Source organism: Magnolia sinica, chromosome 6, assembly GCF_029962835.1.
Source record: "Magnolia sinica isolate HGM2019 chromosome 6, MsV1, whole genome shotgun sequence".
In the NCBI taxonomy this organism is placed as follows: domain Eukaryota; kingdom Viridiplantae; phylum Streptophyta; class Magnoliopsida; order Magnoliales; family Magnoliaceae; genus Magnolia; species Magnolia sinica.
This window is the reverse complement of record NC_080578.1, coordinates 84,746,104-84,766,148: the sequence shown is the minus strand read 5'-3', so window position 1 is coordinate 84,766,148 and position 20,045 is coordinate 84,746,104. Positions and strand designations below refer to the sequence as shown.

The 20,045-nt window shown below is 37.4% G+C and overlaps 1 protein-coding gene across 1 annotated transcript in view; it reads right to left on the bottom strand.

Annotated features, from left to right (window-relative positions):
* Positions 1-309: 309 nt before the first annotated feature.
* LOC131248971 (E3 ubiquitin protein ligase DRIP2) overlaps positions 310-20,045 on the bottom strand; it is a 37,331-nt gene continuing 17,595 nt past the window's right edge. Inside the window, exons 7-8 of the mRNA XM_058249506.1 lie at positions 11,474-11,546; positions 310-812 (exon numbers count right to left, since the gene is read on the bottom strand). Of these exons, the coding sequence (XP_058105489.1) occupies positions 639-812; positions 11,474-11,546 (247 nt within the window). The 3' untranslated portion in view covers positions 310-638. The remainder of the gene's footprint in view (positions 813-11,473; positions 11,547-20,045) is intronic.

The window sequence follows — 20,045 nt, the reverse complement described above, 5'->3', positions numbered from 1 at the left end:
AAGAACAACCTTTGTATAATCAGTGGGTTGAAATATTCAATGAGGTTTTTTTTTTTTTTTTTTTTGAAAAAGGACCAAATCCAATGGCTAGAGTTTCGACGTATCTTATTGTAATACAGGGGGATGTATTCAAGCAAACCTCAACATCCAATACCAATCCAAAGGCAGAAAAACACCTGAAAAAAATGGAAATGCATGCCTAAAGATTCTAAAGAGAATGTAAATGAAATATTTTAAAAACTAATATGATAATAAAATGCAGAAAAACACCTGAAAAAAAAGGAAATGCATGCCCGAAGATTCTAAAGAGAAGGTAAATGAAACTATTTTAAAAACTAATATGATAATAAAATGCACAAACCTCGCCTATAAATTACTCTTAGCGCAGCTCCTGTCCGCAACAAGCACGTACAATGAGAGAAAAGAACCAAAGACAGGCAAGCATGATAACATACATATCAGTGCCCACACATGGTGTGCATAGCATGCAGCATACATGCACACCACTGCATGCCCATGCAATCACATGACAGGGAGATCGCGGCTGATCGGACACCCTTGTAAGATTTGAAGGGCCCAGATGCAAGGGCTGTGTAGATTATTCGGAGGAAAGAACAGGGTGTTATGGTTGTGGGGTCTTACGGTTGTGGAAGCTTCCGAGCATAGGTTAGGACCATCATGAAATCCTTGGCCGAAGTGCCCACAGATGCTACCAACTTCTGTGATGTTGATGTCGCCCGTAGCCACGTATCTACTAGGTCATGCAGTGCCAAGGTAGGGAGCACCGGCTGACCTTGAAACCTGATCTCCACCTGTCAAACAATCACCATATCCATCATCAGTCCATATCCCCCACAGATCTGAAGCTTATATCCGTTTTATCACAAGCTCATATATTCAGATTCACACAACTAATGCATGCACACAGGCATGTTGCATCAAGCATTTCCATATGTGGCATCTAAGGATGCATGCATGTGCCTGTATAATGTATCAACATGAAAACCCGACAGAAAGTAGGGGAATGATGCCATGTTTGGGGGTCACATATGATATGTGCAGAATCCACTCCATCTGTCAGTTGCATCCCCTGGTGTTCACCGTACAGCCACCAAAAAATCAGGCATATTCAAAATTCAGGTGGCCCACACCACAGGAAAAAATTGTAAAATCATGCCTAAAATTCACATGAGGTAGCCCAGATGATTTTGGATCAGGCTTATTTTTCGGTTGTCCCTTCATCGTGGTGGGGGCAGATGATGATTGTGGATGTGCCGGATGGCATATACACACCATGGTAGGCCTCAAATATATGGAAGTTTCTATGGTCAGCATCCCCCTCTCCATTATTCCCTGTAGTGTGGCAAAACTGAGTTTTGGATCAAGTTGTTTTTTGAGCTCAAGGCTAACATGGAGGCACACAACAGATGGATGGGTTGGATGGAGCACACATAAATCACGGTGGACCCCACATAGTGTACAGGAAGTTCCTATACAGTTGAACAAATTCATACATTCCCCCTAAAAGTAAGTTTTTTATTATCACTATCATTTATTACCAGGATACTTTTACATGTTTAACAAAAAAAAAACTGATCTTTCAGTCTATTTACTAATATTGTTATTTATGTTTGGGACTTTTTGCTATAAATAATTGCAAATGTTCTTAAGATAAAAACATATTATCATTTAAAATAATTGTACATATACATTGGCAAACCTGACTTTTGGAAAATCAATGGCCGACAATGACAGGAGTCCAATCCAAAGTCACAGCCATGTAGTCACAATTTTCTTTTTTGTAAATAAAGCCCGACAAATGGTTTAAGTCTGCAAATTTCACTTTGCTACTTTCACATTTCAGATATCCAAAGCAATCCAATCAGTGCACCTGAAAGTCTGAAACGCCTTATGGACCAAATCATGAAGGAAATAAAAGAGCTGTTCAAAAGCATGTCTCGCCTTCGAAGCACGGTTATAACCTAAGGATACGAATGCAGGAGTCACCCATGATCCAAAGAAGTCATTAAGAAAAATGGATGAAGAGGGTGAAGCACCAAGCAATTCAATGATTTTTTTTTTTTTTTTCTCGTCTTCCTCTTCCTCTTTAACCAGAAACCCACACCCACAATAAACAAATAAACAAAAAGTTCAAGAAAATCAGGGGTTCAAGGAGGCAGTTGATGTTTCGGAAGTTAGTTGCTAGCAAGAAGTCATGCAAGTAAAAGACTATAAGACTTCTGTCGAGGAACAATGGCATAGCTTGAACCTAAGACGACCATCCAAAGGCACAGAGGGAATGCATAAGAAAGAAACCCAACAGATCTGAAATCCATATCTTGGTGTTAGAAATAGGGTGATGAAGCACAAGTCTTTTGATTGATAGAATTTGGAAGATTTCCTATAGTAAGGGTCAGAAGACAAGCAGAAGTTCCATCTTATGAAGTGGGATGCTATATCTAAAACCACCAGGCCAGAATAAGAAATTTAAAAGTCATGAATATGGCCCTTTTGGGCGAATAGGTGTGGAGATTTGGATTGGAGGGAAACCTTTGGAAAAGTGTGATAGCAGCAAAATACGGGGAAGAGCCCACAGGATGGTTCACAAAACAATCGTCGAGGTATAGAGCATCAGTGGTTTGGAAAGCAGTTGGATTCATCAACAGATAAAAATCTTGTTCTTGTTCGTTAACAGGACTCAAATAAAAATTTGGTCAGACAGCTCAAATAGACCTCTTGGTGTTTTGTTCCCTAGATTAATCACCGTTGCTGAAGATAAGGAAGCTCACGTCTCAGAGTACATCAACACAGTGGGGCGACACGAGATCTCGTAGAAGAAGAGAAATGGTGGTGTTGTTGAAGCTTCTTCAAAACAAGCCAGCTCCAGGTGAACGAGATTTGTGGCCGTGGAAAAGGGAGAAGAATGGGAGGTTCTTGGTTAGATCATTCCAAGATGCAGTCCTTTCCAAAGGTAGAGAGGGAAACGGGGACTCAATCCGACTGAGGAGGTATGGCAGTATAAAGGCCCAGCCAAAGTGGTGGCTTTTGCATGGCTAGTGTGGAAGAACAGGGTGCTCACCATGGATAACCTCCAAAAGAGACATGATCATTCTCAATGTGTATCATGTATATGCTGGTGGAAACAGTGAATTATTTATTTATTCACAGCCCTTTCTCAACTGATATTTGGAATAGATTCCTCGAGCTATTTCAATGTTGTTGGGTGATGGCAGGATCGATTGATGCTCTATTTCCAGCTTGGCATGGGGGTGGGATCAACCCAAAAGGGAGAATTCTGTGGAGACACATTTCCAGCAGTATTCTGGTCGATATGGATCGAGTGCAATGAAAGATGCTACTGCAATCACCAGAAATCTCCTGGAAGTTTTCACGAAAGCTAAAAGGGATGTTATTCTTTGGGCTTTGTCTCATAAATCGTTTGATTTTCCTCTGGCTGTCCTTTTTGAGTCTCTAGTCTTGTTTGTAATTCTTTGTGAGGAAGTCCCTCCTTAATAAAATTCAGTGACTTCAAACAAACAAACAAACAAAAAAAAAAAAAAAGAAAAAAAAAAAGAAGCACAAGCCTTTTGAGTCCATCCACAGAATGAGTGTTTGAAAAAAAAAAGAATAAATGGGAATCACTTTATTAACAAAACAACAGCAAGAATGCAAAGGAACATCACAGAACCAAAATACAACCAGAGTGTTGGAAGCAAGACAATGAGGCACATTAGTCTCTCAGAATGATTGGAATGTGTGGCAAGAGCAGCCTCCCAACTAGTCTTGCTACTTAGTCATTATGTTAAATCCTGAGCTTAAGCATTAAGTAAATGCCCAACAATCCTTTCTAAATTCCACTGTTTGACACTAGAAGCACATATTTCAAGAGGCTGCTTCACCCAAATATTATCATGGGTAATATACGAACATTAGAGCCAATGCATGACTGTAAATGTAAGAAATTGGAAGTTTGCCATATACTGCAACTAAAACCCTTTCCTTATGTTCACCAAGAAAAAACCTTGATAACAGTTTAAAAGGTTGAAAACTCGACTTGATGTTCATCTGGGTCAGGTAAAGGGATTGAGTTCATTCTTAGGAATGGGCACCGTATCCACTTTTGGATGGATGTCCTGTGTGGTGAAAGGGCATTTCAGGATATCTTTCCAAGATTTGCTTCTTTGGCTCCAGATCACGGTCTCAGTGGCTGGTTGCTACTCTGCATGCAGCATTTCTATCATCTGGAGTTGTCCTTACCGTATGAATTTAACAGACGATGAGATCACAGGATTTATCAGCCTTATGAATTGTCCCAAGAATATTGCTCCTTAGCCTCAGGTAGCGGATTCGATGGTTTGGACCTGGCACTGTTCTGAAAAGTCCTCAATCCATACTCTCTTAAGATTAATCGCTGACTCCCCTCGCAATCCTTGCCCTTCCCATCCTTTTCATCACTGGTTCTACGGGCTCGTGTTGCAGTTTTTGTGTGGCTGGTTGGCAGAAAGAAAATTCCAACTATAGATAATCTTCAGCAAAGGTCTCTAATACTCCTATATATGTCTGATGAGTATGGAAATGCAGAGTCAATTAACCACTTATTCTCCATTGCTCTTTTGCTTAAAAAGTGCGGGATTTCTTTCTTTCGTAGTTTCAAATGGATTGGGTTATGCTGGAGTTAGTGGACTCTCTTCTCTAAGCATGGCAAGGAAGGGGAGGTGGGAAAGCAAGTAAAGAAATTTGGAGGCTTCTCATCATGGCTATTTTCTGGGCTGTGGAAGGAGCAGAATTAGTGGTGCTTCGTAAATGAGAGGTACTCAGTGAATAGGGTGATTTGTAAAGTTGAGGATTTTGTTTTGGGATGAGCTCCTTATGTTAATGCAGCTAAGGCTGCTATATATTTGCCTCTTTTTAAGTGTTAGTGTTGCATTGTATTCTTTTCCTCCCTCTTAGTGGGCTTCTTAATAAATTTTCGTTCTCTATAAGTCTTTAAATAAAAAAATGAATATATTTTTAAAATAAATGCACCATTGTAAGACAGATTTAGTGCAACTAATTAATGCATTCAATGTGCTATTATATGCATTATAGAAATATTATATACATTCAATGAACTTATATTGGATATAATTACTTTACTTTTGTTAGATATTGAATAGTTTAGGACCCTATACAAAGGAAACTAATCATGTATACTTGTTTTTTGTGATCCTTTGAGTTCTAAGTATGTAATAATGTCTTTTTTAACATCCCTCGAAGTTTCATTGAAAAAATCGATTAATTTCCTAATGGTTCCAAAAATAGCGATACATTCCACGATATATGTGATACCAATATGTTTCTGTATCCCAACAACGCGATACATGCATCGATAGCAATGTTTAAACCACTACCCCTATGGCATAGAGTCCACATCACTGGGGGTTCTGATCATCGGACCATGTAAAATGTGGGCCACAATGGGTGGCAACACATACTGCTCATGAGTTGCAAGACTCGCGAAAGGGGCAAAACAAACTCTTCTTTCAAGAAATGATAAGATACATGCAAGGTATAACAACTTTTCGAATTGTACCATCTTTCCCACAAACATGCCACTTGTGCAAGACATCAGTATTGTGGGAACAATAAAACCTATGATGAAGATCACCTAGAACAAAAATTATGTGTTCTAGTCATCAGGTAATCCACACCATTAGAGTTAATGGACAACCAATGGTTTGAATCAACATACAGATACAGTGAACATATTGAGAGTATTAACCTAATTTCTGATAATGGTGATCTTCATAGTGGCCTACCGTTTTCATAGTTTTGATTTCCTATATGAGTGGCATGGTGGTGGGAAAGATTGTTCGGTATTGCAAGTTATGTTACAGCTGCCTTATTTGATTAGTTATCTTTCTCAAGAGGTATCATGAATTGTGATACAGTGTGTGGCCCCTCACAGAAGGGGGATGATTGTGTTAGAGATCCATGTGTAGGGAGCATGTCAGAGATAAAGCCCATTCATCAGGTAAGTCACACCATGAGCATGCAATATAACAACAAACAGTTTATTAAACTAATCAAGCAAATCACGCACTCGTGTTGAGTCATATGCAGTGTTTTAACTATCGATGATATCAGCCGATATATCTTGTATCGCACATGTGTGGTACGAAACGCACAAGTAATGGGATATATCCCACATGTTCGATCCTTTTTTTTTTTTTTCTGTAAAACATGTTAAATCAATGTCAAATGGTTACAAATCCATGATTTTTCATGTTTTGGATTGGGAGCTTTAATTTCAATATTTGGAGGAGATGGGATGAGTTGTGGAAATTTGAAAAAAAAAAAATTTCAATTTCTCGCAAAGCGGTTGCAATCTTTATGTCTAAACATAAAATCAAACATGTATGTAACCTGATCTAGTGATTCTTCTTTTGCTTTTGAATGTATTGCTTGTGATTCCACATGTCTTCTTACATTTATAAATTCTATAGAAAGACTTTGAATATACTTGCATCAATTTAGTTAGACAACACATAGATTAGGACCCCAAACAAAGAAAACCTATTATGTGCACTTGTTTTTTGTAATGTTTTGATTTATAAGTGCATATTGATGTCTTTTTTTTAACAATCACTGAAGTTTTATTGAAAAATTCGATCAATTTCCCAATGTTTCCCCATGTTTCCAACAACAGCGATACATTACATGATAGAAACGATATATCCCATGTGATAACCAATACATACTTGTATCCCAAGAGTGCGATACGTAACGCGATACAGATATTTCGAACACTGGTTATATGGTTGGACATTTTTATCTAACTGCCCTTTTCATAGAAATTGGACCTTCCTGAAAAGCAGACAAATTTGTTTTGGCCCATGGCATGTTCACGGTGTCCCCTACATGATCAATGGCCTAGATCTCTAACAGTTGTGTCATAAACAGGGATTTCAAACAAGTACACCCCCTCACATGAATGGTTGTTGACTGAATCACAATTAACGTGATTAATTCAACAGCACCTTTATAAAGAGAAAAGCTTTCACACTCTGGTGGAATGTGATGGATGACACATGGTCACTTAGAAATTACTTTAAAATTGCATAGTCAGTACACACTCATCTAAATTAAACCATCCAAATTATGGGTCCAAGTTTAGATTACCAGAATGAAAAATTAAGATTAATTGATTACATGACTATCATATTGTTGGAAAGTGACTAAACGGTTGAAATTGAAAATTACCCAATGGTCCTATTTCAATAAACAAGTGGCAAAGGATTTGAGGTTAGCATTGTTCATAAAATCTGATTTGCACAATGACTTGGAGACAGTGGATTCCACAATTTAGTCAGTATAATATGAGCTAAGGCATGCCATTTATAAAATTTCTAGGTTCTACGCATCGAGTGTCATACTCTGCCGGAGTATCAAATGACTCTCCTCTCTGAAATAAGGACTCATATCCTCTACAATGTTGTAGAACCAGTGTATGTATGACATTGAACCAGTCCAAAAGGTTCGTGCAACCATGGAAATGGTACGCCGCAAAAATCAGACCAATCCAATCATTATGTGAGCCACCATATGAGTTTGGAGATTTTGAGCTGGCTATCCATTGTCTTCTATGGTATGGCCGACCTGATGACTGTATAGGACTGATTTTTCTTTAAATCACATCATCATGGTGGGGCTCATTTGATGCATAGGTTGGATAGCATAAAAACAACACGATGGGCCACAACTTGAAAAATAATGAATGACTACCCAAAAACCTGCAATTCACGTTCTGGCCAACATGACAGTTGGATCGGATTTATTTTTTGAGGCATCTCAGTTTCATGGTGGGGCAACCCTTCTAGATGTGTTGGAGCATGATGTATTTGAACATACACCATGCTCATACTGAACCTGACTTTTTCACTTCCTGTCAATTTGGCATACTGTTACTTTTTACTGAATTTCTGACCATGCTGTTTGGAATCGTATCCAAATAAAACCCATACTTTTCGGATATCATCTTTTCACCATACGGCATTTTGCTAACTTTCGCTATCAATCTGCCCCGAAGCAACTTCCTCATGAACAAAATGATAATCAAGCTCGATGTTTTGTGTGCGCACATGAAGACTGGATTTGCTGCTACATATATGTAGCACTAACTTTATCACAACATAGAATTGAAGGGCCAGGCAATGAAATATGAATATCCCAAAGTAGAAACTGTAGCCAAGTCAACTCTAACAACTGTAGATGCCATGCAATGATACTCGGATTCAACACTAGAACGAGAAACAACTAACTGTTTCTTGAAACACCAAAGAGACAAGAGTAGGTCAAGAAATACAAGTATCCAGAGGCGAGCCTTCAGTCAGCAATTGATAGCCCAGTCGGCGTTGGATTATGCAGTTAAGAGAGGAATTTGAGCAAATGTGAAGGCCATGAGAACAGGTTCCTTCCATAAACAGAAGAATACTATTTTCAAGATGGAAATGGGATGTACTAGGTGGATGCATAAACTAAACCGCTAAGTTAATAGCATAACTCAAATCAGGTCAAGCATGAGTGAGATACTGTAAGGCCCCAATTATAGTACGGTGATTAGATAGGTAAGGAAGAGGGTCAATGTCAAAAAGGAAATGACAAGAGCAGTGAGAGGTTCTCAATCAAACATGCTAGCATGAGATAGAAGACCGTGAGCATATTTAGTATGAGACAATTAATACCGAGGAAACTGTGGTAGACAAGAACCTACCATTGCAAAACGGCTTGCAAAAGGTGACACATGGGAAAGAAAAAGAAGACTTGGAGGAATCATTGACAATAATGTCATCAACATATAGAAGAAGAAGAATGACAACACCAGAGGAGTCCAAGTTAACAAACAGAGGCAAATCCAAACTCAAGTAAAGCATTATTGAAACACACAAACCAAGCAAGAGGAGCCAGCTCAAATCCATAGATGGCTTTACATAGATGACAAACATGATATGGGTGAGAGAAATCATGAAAGCCTTGAGGTTATGTCATATGCACCACTTCCGAATAATACCATGAAGAAAGGCATTCTTAACATCAAGTTGTCAAATGGACCAACCTCTAGAGACAGCACTAGTGAAAAAAAAAATGCATATGGTTGCAGGTTCTACTACAGGACTAAAGGTTTCAGTGAAAACAAGATCATGTTGTCGATTATAGCCTTCAGTTACAAGACGAGCTTTCTAACATTCAACCAAACCATCAACACAATAGTTATTCAACAGACCCATGATATTACCAACAATAATGGCACTAGATGTCAGGACTCATGGGATGGGACTACTTACTAGTCCTGTTGGCAGAAAGAGTAGATATCTTGTTCATCATAGGTTGACAACATCTCATCCATCACAGCTTGATGCCAATGAGGAGACCTAAGTAGGAGATTTAGATGACTATAAACTAGCGTTATCTTCTGTTTCCCATTATGCTTATGTGGAGATACCCAATTACCCGTGGAGTGAAGAAAAGTGTTTATTTGAAAATGTGTAAAATCTGGTAAGGACATAGAGTCTAACCATGTGGGGAAAATTACAAAGATGGAAGTAATATAACTGTTGGTTGGTATTAGGGACTTCAATGTAATTGAGCTCCCAAGAAATTGGGGGTTGCTTATAAAAAACATAGAACCATGTGTATATATATCCTAGCTTTATAGGACTTCAAACATTAAGTTGTATCCAAAAGTATCCTGCCACCACCAACATGTGACTTGCATCCTTCATGCTAGCATCCAGGTCCAACTATCCATCAGGGTAGAATGGCGCTAAAAGCCTCAAACATTAGTCTAGATGATTTTGGTTTTGAAGGGAGTCTAGATGATGTTCATGCACGCTCATGATTGGCATTAGGGTCAGATATCATTGAAAATCCGCTGCAAATATTTGAAATTAAATATATTTGATATGGAAGCCATTGTTAACACACATGTGGATAAATACGCCCAGACGTGAGCGAGTACAAATATCAATTTCATCTTTGTGCTGTTTATGTAGTAGTCTTGGAACCGGTGTTTTAAACTCTTTGCCTTCAGACATCTCTAAGTCTGACCTCTCTTCTTATTTATTGAAACATCACAAATTCACAATATGGACCACAATTTGGATGGTCTGGATTGATCTAAGTGCTCTATCCACGATATGAACCACAATTTAGATGGTCCAGATTAAAAGAAAAAAAAAAAGGAGATTTCATGTAGCATACGCTACCTGTGCTACACTATACCCTACATGCCCCATAGTTTATGCTACCTGGGAGCTATGCTATCCATGTACGCTACGTAGCGTTTTAGCTACGCTACGAGCGCTACCGAAAACACTACTTGGAACTAATCTCTACTATATATATGCCAAGAGCGAGTAGACATTTCTGCCAATCCAATTAGTTTTAGGATAGGGATGGCCTTTGAGATTTCATGAGACATCAACTGAGATTTTAAAAATAGAGAAGGGTTATTTAAGGAATTTTGAAAATCTGCGTGATTTGAAAACCAACGGTTTAGATTTATCCAAGTAAACATGTGGATTATTTTAACTACTTTCTCTCCTCTCCTTCCGTTTCTCTCCCTCCGAAAATCTCTCCCGATTTTTCTCTCCCTTCATGTGCGTTGCTGATGCCACTACCTCTAGTTTCATTTATGGAAAAGATATGAAAGTATGAAATTGATTGATGATAACACATGATGAACTTCACCATGAAGCATGAAACCAAGTATATGTGAGAAAAGCAGCCAATTTTATGCATGAATGATCAACATGAAAGGGCCATGCATGTCAACATCATAATCATCATCATAGCCTTGTCCCAGTAATTTGGGGTCGACATTTAAAAGGGAATGTATAATTTCAAAAATATAACTATCAACATGAAAGGGCCATGGATAATCATGAGCATTTATATTAAAGAAATAGTGTCAAAGAAGAAAATAAATAATTCAATTAAAGACGCAAAGGAGAAATATTGAATTAATTTCTTGATTGCTAATTCACCAAAACTAAATAAAGAAAAGCAATGGAGACTTTCTTTTCTTTTTTGTCTTTTCTTTTTCTTTTTTTTTTTCTTTTTTTTTTTCTTTTTGAAAGGAAACTTGAAATTTATCAAAAAGGCCAAGAACCGCACAAAAAAAGGAGGTTAGATGATTAAAAACGATGGAGAAGTATGGCATGTGTTTAACCACTGCTTAGAAGAACAAGCCTAAATAAGTCATCTAATCAATTGTATAGAATCAAACATTTGATTCCCTAGACCTACATGAAGATACACACAAGCTAATGAAGCCCAAGATAACAAGCCACTATAGTGTATGCATTCCAACAATCAAACACAGGATCAATAATCTTTTTATTTGTGTTTATGTTATATTGATCAATAATCTACATAGGCAATTTCTATTAAGGCATTGTTCATTTATTTTCTAGAAGGGAGTTTGACAACTGACCTCAGCTTCACCTGTAAGATCAAGCTTCTTTGCAAGGTACTTTTGGATGAAAGAAACAGGTACACTGCCATCTCTATGACAGAAGAAAAACATTTGTTATTAGGCAAATCAATCAGAGAGAGCATATGAGAAAATTTTATTTGGAAATTTAAATAAAAAATTACTATTCCAGCTACAAACTTTTGAATAGAAAGTTCTAAAAGCTTCAAATACTAGTATAAAGTATAAACAAAGGGAAGCCTAATGAATTGGCAGCATGGTCAAAAATACTGGTATGGGCACAAATTGTGCAGCTCTAGAATTGATAGAGAAAGTATGCCAAATTGGCACAATTCATGCAAAATATATTCTTTTTTTTTTTTCATATGAATCACAAAACATGTGAAAAATACAGTATTGTTAGTGTTAAAAACCAATACAGAACAGTCAACCTGTATCTTATCAGATGATATTGTAAACCCGGATCAGGGGTGGCAATGGGCCGGGGCTGGCCCTGACACTTAAAGACCCATGGCCAGGGCCCGGGATGGGCCTAGCACAGCAGGTCCAAACACAAGAAAATTTTGGTCGGGCCCGGGCAAAATGATAAAATCCCTATTTCCCATTTGAAGTTGATGAGGACATCGTGCACACGCACGCCTGCACACCACCACCCCTACGCACGTACGTATGCAGAAGGAGGACCCCACCATCGATCTACCTCGATGACGACGTCCAGGGAGGGCCTCCTAGCTAGAAGACAAGTTTTGGTTTAGAAAAGTAGCCCGATAGTCAAGAAAAGCCCACTCGTCGGATTGGTTTTATATTTTAGGTTTTGCTTATTGTTATTATTTAGAACATCGTGAACGCTTTAGATTTCCTTGTTTGGTTTTTATTTTAGTTTACTTCATCGCCAAGTAATAGGTGTCGCACATGGTGCGAGTTTTTGGGTATAGGGTTCTCCCTATAAATAGGCACCCTTTGTAGTTCTTTTGATTCATTGAAGTTAATAAAAAAATTCCTGCTTTATTTTTCTGCTCTCTTCGTGAGTTGTGGAAGAATTCAAAAGTGGGTGCGAAGCCCTCCCTTTTCGAAGGGCTAACTACCGTGGTGCGAAGCCACATCGATCCCAATTTACTCCCATCTTCTATCATCTTTTTTTTCCATCTTCCCCCACCATCCGTACTTCGAATTTGTCCTTTTGTTGCATCAATTTCTTCATTGAAGCAGGTTTCCAGATTTCGGCCCGCAGGCGAGCTGAAACTTCGGCGGAGCACCACGCACAAACCGTACATCGGATCGAGCTGAAATTTGGAGGTTTTGGAGTCCATCCCTGGCCGACCAGGGCCAAGGTGGCCTTTTTCTGAATAGTGGGCCCCACACACGTGCAGCCGGGATCACACGCACGTCCGTCTGGGCCATTCTTGCTGTCCACACGCGGGATCATCTTTTGGCTCAGGTTTTTATCCTCTTTTATCCTCTCCTAGCCATTTTTTTATGAATCCTAACCCTATATTACATGATCCCTAATTGATTTGCCCTTTTTTATCACCTTAGGGTTCCTTGAATTGAAATTAGGGAATCCCTTGGATTAGGGACTGATTTTTATGCATGAGTAGTTGATTTTATTTCCCTTTGACATTGTTTGGTTTATAATTTTATTGGTCCAGTCCTAGCCTGTGTCGGCTTGGACCCGCATAGATTCCCCTTTAATTGAATGTTTGGATTTTCATGTGGGATGTGGAATTTGTGTGATTGTTTCTGAATTGGTGTGATCTAAGCCTACAATCTTGCATATCATATTTAATTTTCCATGTCCTGCATCAGAAGTCTTCCTAATCAAACTGTTGAGCAAGTGGGCCACACATGTAAATATACATTTTAGAGGAATGAAACCAACTATCTACATTCAAGATAGCGGGGTTACCTAACCGAGGATTAGAATGGCATATTTGTGAAATATAACACGTATATATTTTTCTCTCAATTTTTTCATGTATTATCTTCTTTTTGAACGTAGAGAAACATTAGGAACTCATTGTCAACTACATCTGGACTTATTTTGGAGATCAAAAAATAAGATTTAAGAGTGACTCAACAATGGAAACAGAAAGGAACTCATTTGATAGCCATGTCTATAATGACAAAAAATCAATTAGATTCGTGCGTATAACACAAATAAATTGTGATTTTTACACAGTAAAATAGGATATCTTGTATGTTTCAGGGTTGCTGTCCCCACAGGGAAATAAGCAGAGGGACAATCAATGATAATTTATGGCGATCACATGTATTTTAATTATGGATAAGCTAAGGTGAGTGGTGATTCCCATTATGTTCCATTAAAATATGTAACAGAAACCATCATGGTAAAAACTAAAAATTGACAATTGGGTAGAGAACTTCTAATTCCCAATTGTTAATCAACAAAACCCAATTGTTCATGTTTCTAACTAATTTTGTTGCTTTCGAAAAAATTAGAATTGTGCATATTAAACAATAAAACAAAATGCGATTTTTACATAGTAAAATTGTGCATATGCTTTGTTGGCATTGGCTCAATGCCTTCCTCGCCATGGTCTTCAATTGAGTTGGCATAATGTGCATATAATTATTTATAATAGTATGACATTGACAATATTTGTGATTGTAATCACAATTATTTTAATTCTGGATAATCAGAAGTGATTTCCATGATGTTTAATTAAAATCTTAAAAGATATAACAAAACCCATTATGGTAAGATTTCATAGCCAATTAAAGAATTTTTAATTCCCAAGTGCTCTAACACCAAATTTAGAGGTCAAAGACTCAAAACCTCAGTTTTCAGCAGGTCTGGCCAACAAACAGCATTCTCACCTAGGAATGGTCCAAGACACCATTGAATACATGTCAAACACAATTAATTAATTAATAGATTTTTGTGTTTCCCTTTTTTTTATATTTTTCTGCATTTTTTCGTCAAAAATCATACATATTTCGATCCTATGTAATTTTTCAGGTCCACAGCCTCTATGCCCTTCAACACTGTTGACCAATTGGGACTCAACCTCCCAAGAAGATGGTTGCATACTACGTTACCATCTAACTAGAACCATCATCTCAAACCCTACAAAGCCTGCTCTAGACCAACATGATCACACCGGACCTAATAGCCTCTCAATCTAGAGACATGTTCAACCCAATGCACTTATCGAGCACAACAATGACTTGTAAACAATTTCAATTTGGTTAAGAAAATAGACTAGTTACATAAGTGCTTCCCTAAAAGTTGATTTTGTAAAAGATCCTCCAGAAACTTGGCAGTACCACTACCATAGTGGATAAGTATTACAATTGTGTACTATTGACCTCAAATCATGGTGTAGATGTGAAGGGATCCTTCTGTTCTGGATACACAACTTGGTATGAACAAGTTTTCTTTGATTCATTGCCTTGACATTGCACACAAAAGCAACAACTCTGACCATGTCCTCTTAACTCAAAGGGGATAGCTGATAGCTCAAGATATACCTAAGATAATAAGATCACGACTAGCACAAGATATACCTAAGATAATAAGATCGTGTAGATATTTAGATCTTTACCTAAGATTGTCCATGGGACTAGCTATTGGCATAGTGTCCATATCATATCAAATCGGACACTGTAGGTATCTGTCCTAGCACATGGTGGGAATCACACACCATAGTGAGATGATGGGCCTCAAAAGAAACCCACCTTTATGTGTTCCTTGGATTTACACAACACATGTTACAATTGACTTTGTAGTCAAGCATCCTCAACAATTCTTAGTCCATCTCAAAATTAGATCCATCATGGTGTGCTCAACTAGCAGCATAATGCTCACAGCATGGTGCATGTCATGTCAACTCTCGCCCTTATAGAATCTTATTCCCAAACCATTTACAACACCGCATCACGCCATGTTGGTCTCTCTTTGAATCATATAAAAAAGAGAATAACTTTGATACTGTGGCAAAGTGTGGTTGATACGCAGGCACTGAGAAATTGCGTGCACGCCATACAGGTAACTAATTTAAACCATCCATATTGTGGGTCCCAATTTGGATAGCTCAAAAACCGAAACTTACATGATTCAATGTCATAAATGGATGATTGGTGACATTCGATTGACATTCAAAATGAAAAAATAGCCCCCAATCCTAATTCAACAAATTAATGCCATTAAACAGAGTTCAGGATTTTCAATCATGAGTTTTGGATGACAACCCACCTATGGATGGTCCCACGATTTGGATGGTTTAATTTTTGTTAATTTATGCACATGTACGGTTCTAAGCCTCACGCATCTACCAACAAACTCCACCAAAGTATCCAATAAACTCCCTGAACAAAAACTTAATGCAACGAACCCCCATACCCTGTTGAGAAACCAGACAGAGGGTGATCAATGCCACACGAGAGGCAAACCATGCCTGCCGATGAACAGTTTGGATGACACTAACACAAAGGCACGCATGGCTTACCAAGTACCAAAGAATAGATTGTGACACACACACTAACACAATCAATATCAATAATCACAATGACCTAGTAGCATTCAACTCGTTTTTTGCATAACATTAGCATACACGTGTGGAATAAGTACACATGAAGAATGTATTTTCAAAATAAACCATGTCATCATATTAATCACATAATGTAATACAAAAATGTCCAAAATGGACACAACGTTATAATTGTCAAACACCTCACACTTACAAAAACAAGTGAACCTACGGCTTCCACAAACCTCATAATCCAATGTAATTTACAAAGACACGAAATGTACTACACGAAATGTACTACACTTAGTCATGGGAGCTGCCCGCATCTTTAGTGGGGGCATGCCAATGCACAATCTCTCCGTTTGCCTCAGCACTTAATCTCTAAGGCTTTTGTCATGGAAATTGGGATCCTTCGTCGGGTTTTTGAAGTTTTGTATCCTCAAAAATCTTTGGACCCAAACTCCATGCACAGCAACATAATAAGCGACACATCAGCATCCATGGACAAAAGGTAATAAAAGTTGCTTCTTTTTTTCCTTTTTGAAGGGTAACTCAAAATTTTAACAAGAAAGGATAAATGCAAAGATGCAAAAAGGATGATGAGAGATCATCCAACTAGTACAAAGAAGAGTTAACCCCCAACTGTCAGTAAACATTTCCAAAGAAGCAGTGTCCGTGGTATCAGTATCGTTACATGTATCGCTGGATGGGGATATGGAAACATGTATCGATATTGCCAATATTATTGCTGATGCGTGAAAATGAATCGCTAAGTGAGGGAAAGATTGGGGAGCCATGGGGAAAATGGTGGAATTTCTCAATGAATCTTCAGGAGATGCTAGACACATATTTACATATTAAGGAATCAAATAATTGCAAATAGACACAAAGTTTTCCTTTAATGAGAGCCTAAAAGCATGTAATGCTAACTCAAGGGATCATTGGGGAAACATGGGAAAACATGGGGAAAATGGTGGAATTTCTCAATGATACTTTTAGTAAATGCTAAAAACACATATTTGCATATTTCGGAATCAAATAATAGCAAAAAAAGATGCATACAAAATAAGTTTCCCTTTAATGGGGGCCTATATGCATCATGCATGTATCACTGATTCAAGTAAACATTGGGCAAACATGGGGAAAATGATGGATCCACCCCACCCATCCATCCAACCATCCATCCAGCCAATGTTTTAAATATCAATGATATCGGCCGATATATCCCACGACATATCTTGTATCCCACCTGTGCGATACGAAACGCACAAATAGTGCCGATATATCCCACATCTTCAATCTAGTCAACATTTTCAATTTTTGATCCCTTTTTTTGGTTGAAATTATGTTAAATCAATGTCAAATGGTTACAAATCCATTGGTTCTTCATGTTTTGCATGAAGAATCATGGAGTTGGAGCTTTGATTTCGATATCCATTGGTTCTTCGTGTTCTCCATTTTTTTTCAAAGTTTTCCTTCAACCAGCTGTCAATTGAGACTAATTTTGAAGTATTAGGAGTATTTGATGAAATGATCATCACAAACAGTCTAATTTCGAAATTTGAGTTTAGGTGATCCAATTTGGGAAATTTTGGGGAAAATTCAAAATTCCCCCAATTTCTCCTAAATTGCTTGCAATGTTGCACTCCAAACATGAAATCAAGCATGTATGAGGGTTGATCTATTGACTTGTTAAGTCCCCATCAATTTTCAAAAAAAAAAAAAAAAATCCTTTTTAATTAAAAATTATTAAAAATATTAATTTTTTTTCAAAATTTCCCTTTAACCAGCTACCAATTGAGACTGATTTCAAAGTATTTACGAGTGTTTGATAAAATGACCATCACATACACTCTAAATGTTATGCATTCAACTTGAATATAGTTGCATTAGTTCAATCAAATAGCACATAGCTTAGGACCCTATACAAAGGAAACCTATTATGTGCACTTCTTTTTTGAGATGTTATGATTTAAAAGTGTGTATTAAGGTTTTTTTTTTTAACAATTCCTGAAGTTTCATTGAAAAACTCAACCATTTTCCCAATGTTTTCCTATGTTTCCCAAAAAGTGCGATAAATTACCCGATACAAACAATATATCCCGTGCTATAACCGATACGTATCTATATCCCAAGGATGCGATATGTAACTTGATACCGATATTTCGAACACTGCATCCAGCCATCCATGCATGCATACACATACATACATACAAACACACATTTCTGATCCATCCATCCACGCATGCATACATATTTACACACATGCATGATCCATCCATCCATCCATCCATCTATCCATGCATGCATACATCCATTCATCCATCCATCCATCATGCATGCATGCATGCATGATCCATCCAGTCATCCATGCACACATTGGCAATATATATAAGCAACATCTAGAATTTATACAGTCGAAATATCACAATACATAGGCAATACTTTGCAATATATCGTCGATATACCATCGATACCTAGAAGTTCTAATACTACCAGTGTTATTGGTATTGCCAACTTGGCGATACGGATAATATAGTCGATACTCAAGAACAATGCATAGGAGTTCCCATAAACTCTTTGGTGGCACTTGCCCATTCAACTACCATCCACCTGGCCTTGTGGAAAGCTTGCTCCAAAGACAAACTTGTCATTAAACAACATGTTGTCATCTAAAAGGCAATGAAACTTGCTTTTTGTCAAACCATTAAATGGCATCCATGCCCAACACTAATGTGGAGTTGCCCTTATCGAAGTCATCCTCCAATATAAATATAGCAAAAGGCTTTCAACCCTCTAAAAAGTTGAGAGTATGCCTAATATTCGGCAAATTACTCATAGCCCGAATTACTCTAGTGGCAACATACTAAGCCTACTACATAGCAAAGTCTCCCTCCCTCACTCTAGTTTACACATGGGTACCCCGGTACCCAACCCACCCACAAATAACTCAATGACAACCCACACTTAAAAAGCTTATAAATATTCTTCTCTAGACCATCAACAACCTGTCAAGCTGGACATGTGGCCCATTTGGAACCCACACAATGTACCCCTCGCAGGTTACTATCCCGTGGCAACTACTCATTCCTTTTGGTAATATGCCTCAATAAACTCTCCTACAATTTCTCTCTTTTTTTTTTGTACATATGATAACCCATATTTACCCCACACAAGTGTGCGATTACATCCTTTTGGGAGAGAAGAAAAGAGAAAGGGAAACCTTACCTTCTCCCTACTACATCCTTCGCTATCGTGCATGCAATCTCTGCCATTACATAGTATGTACACTTTAAGAAAGTAATTATCAGTCTATCATTGTTGTATCAGCCCCTTGCAAAAAAATCTGAAAATTCAACAACAATTAAAATAACTATTTTCTTTGAATTTTTTTTTCTGTGATCTTGTTCCTATGGGGATTACAACCATACCTTTTAATTTTTTTTGGAAAGAAAAAAAGATTGGCGTGCAAAAATCGAGATTGAAGAGCATGTAATACTAAAAAATCAACTGGTGAGTTTTTGCTAATTTGATTTGTTTCTCTTATTTAAATTGCTTGGAATCAGTGGAATGAACTTAGAAATCCATGATTTTGCATGTTTTGCATCCTCGATCATGGATTTGACCTCCAATTTTTTAATTTGGAGAAAATGAGGGAAATTGGGGAAAATCTAAAATTTTCTTGATTTCACCCATTTAACTTGCAATTAGAATATGGAAAATTTGCATTAGAGTGCTTGAAGGCTGACCTATGGATTGACAAAACTTTTAGAATTTTTGAAAAAAAAAAAAATACTTTTTAACTTAAAATATTGAAAAATAATTTTTTTTAAAAATATGCTTTAAAATAAAATTAGATTGACCAGAATTTTTTTGTGCCTAATATTTATGTTTTTACAATTGTATGTTGATCTTAATATCAGCTACACTCATTTATTTATTTTCAAAATAAATTTATTTTAATTTTTTTATATAAAAAAATTAAAAAGTTTTTTAAAATAAATGAACCATACGTTGTAGGACATATTTAGTGCAAATATTTAGTTGATTGATTGTTCTAATAAATTATATTATTTATAAAA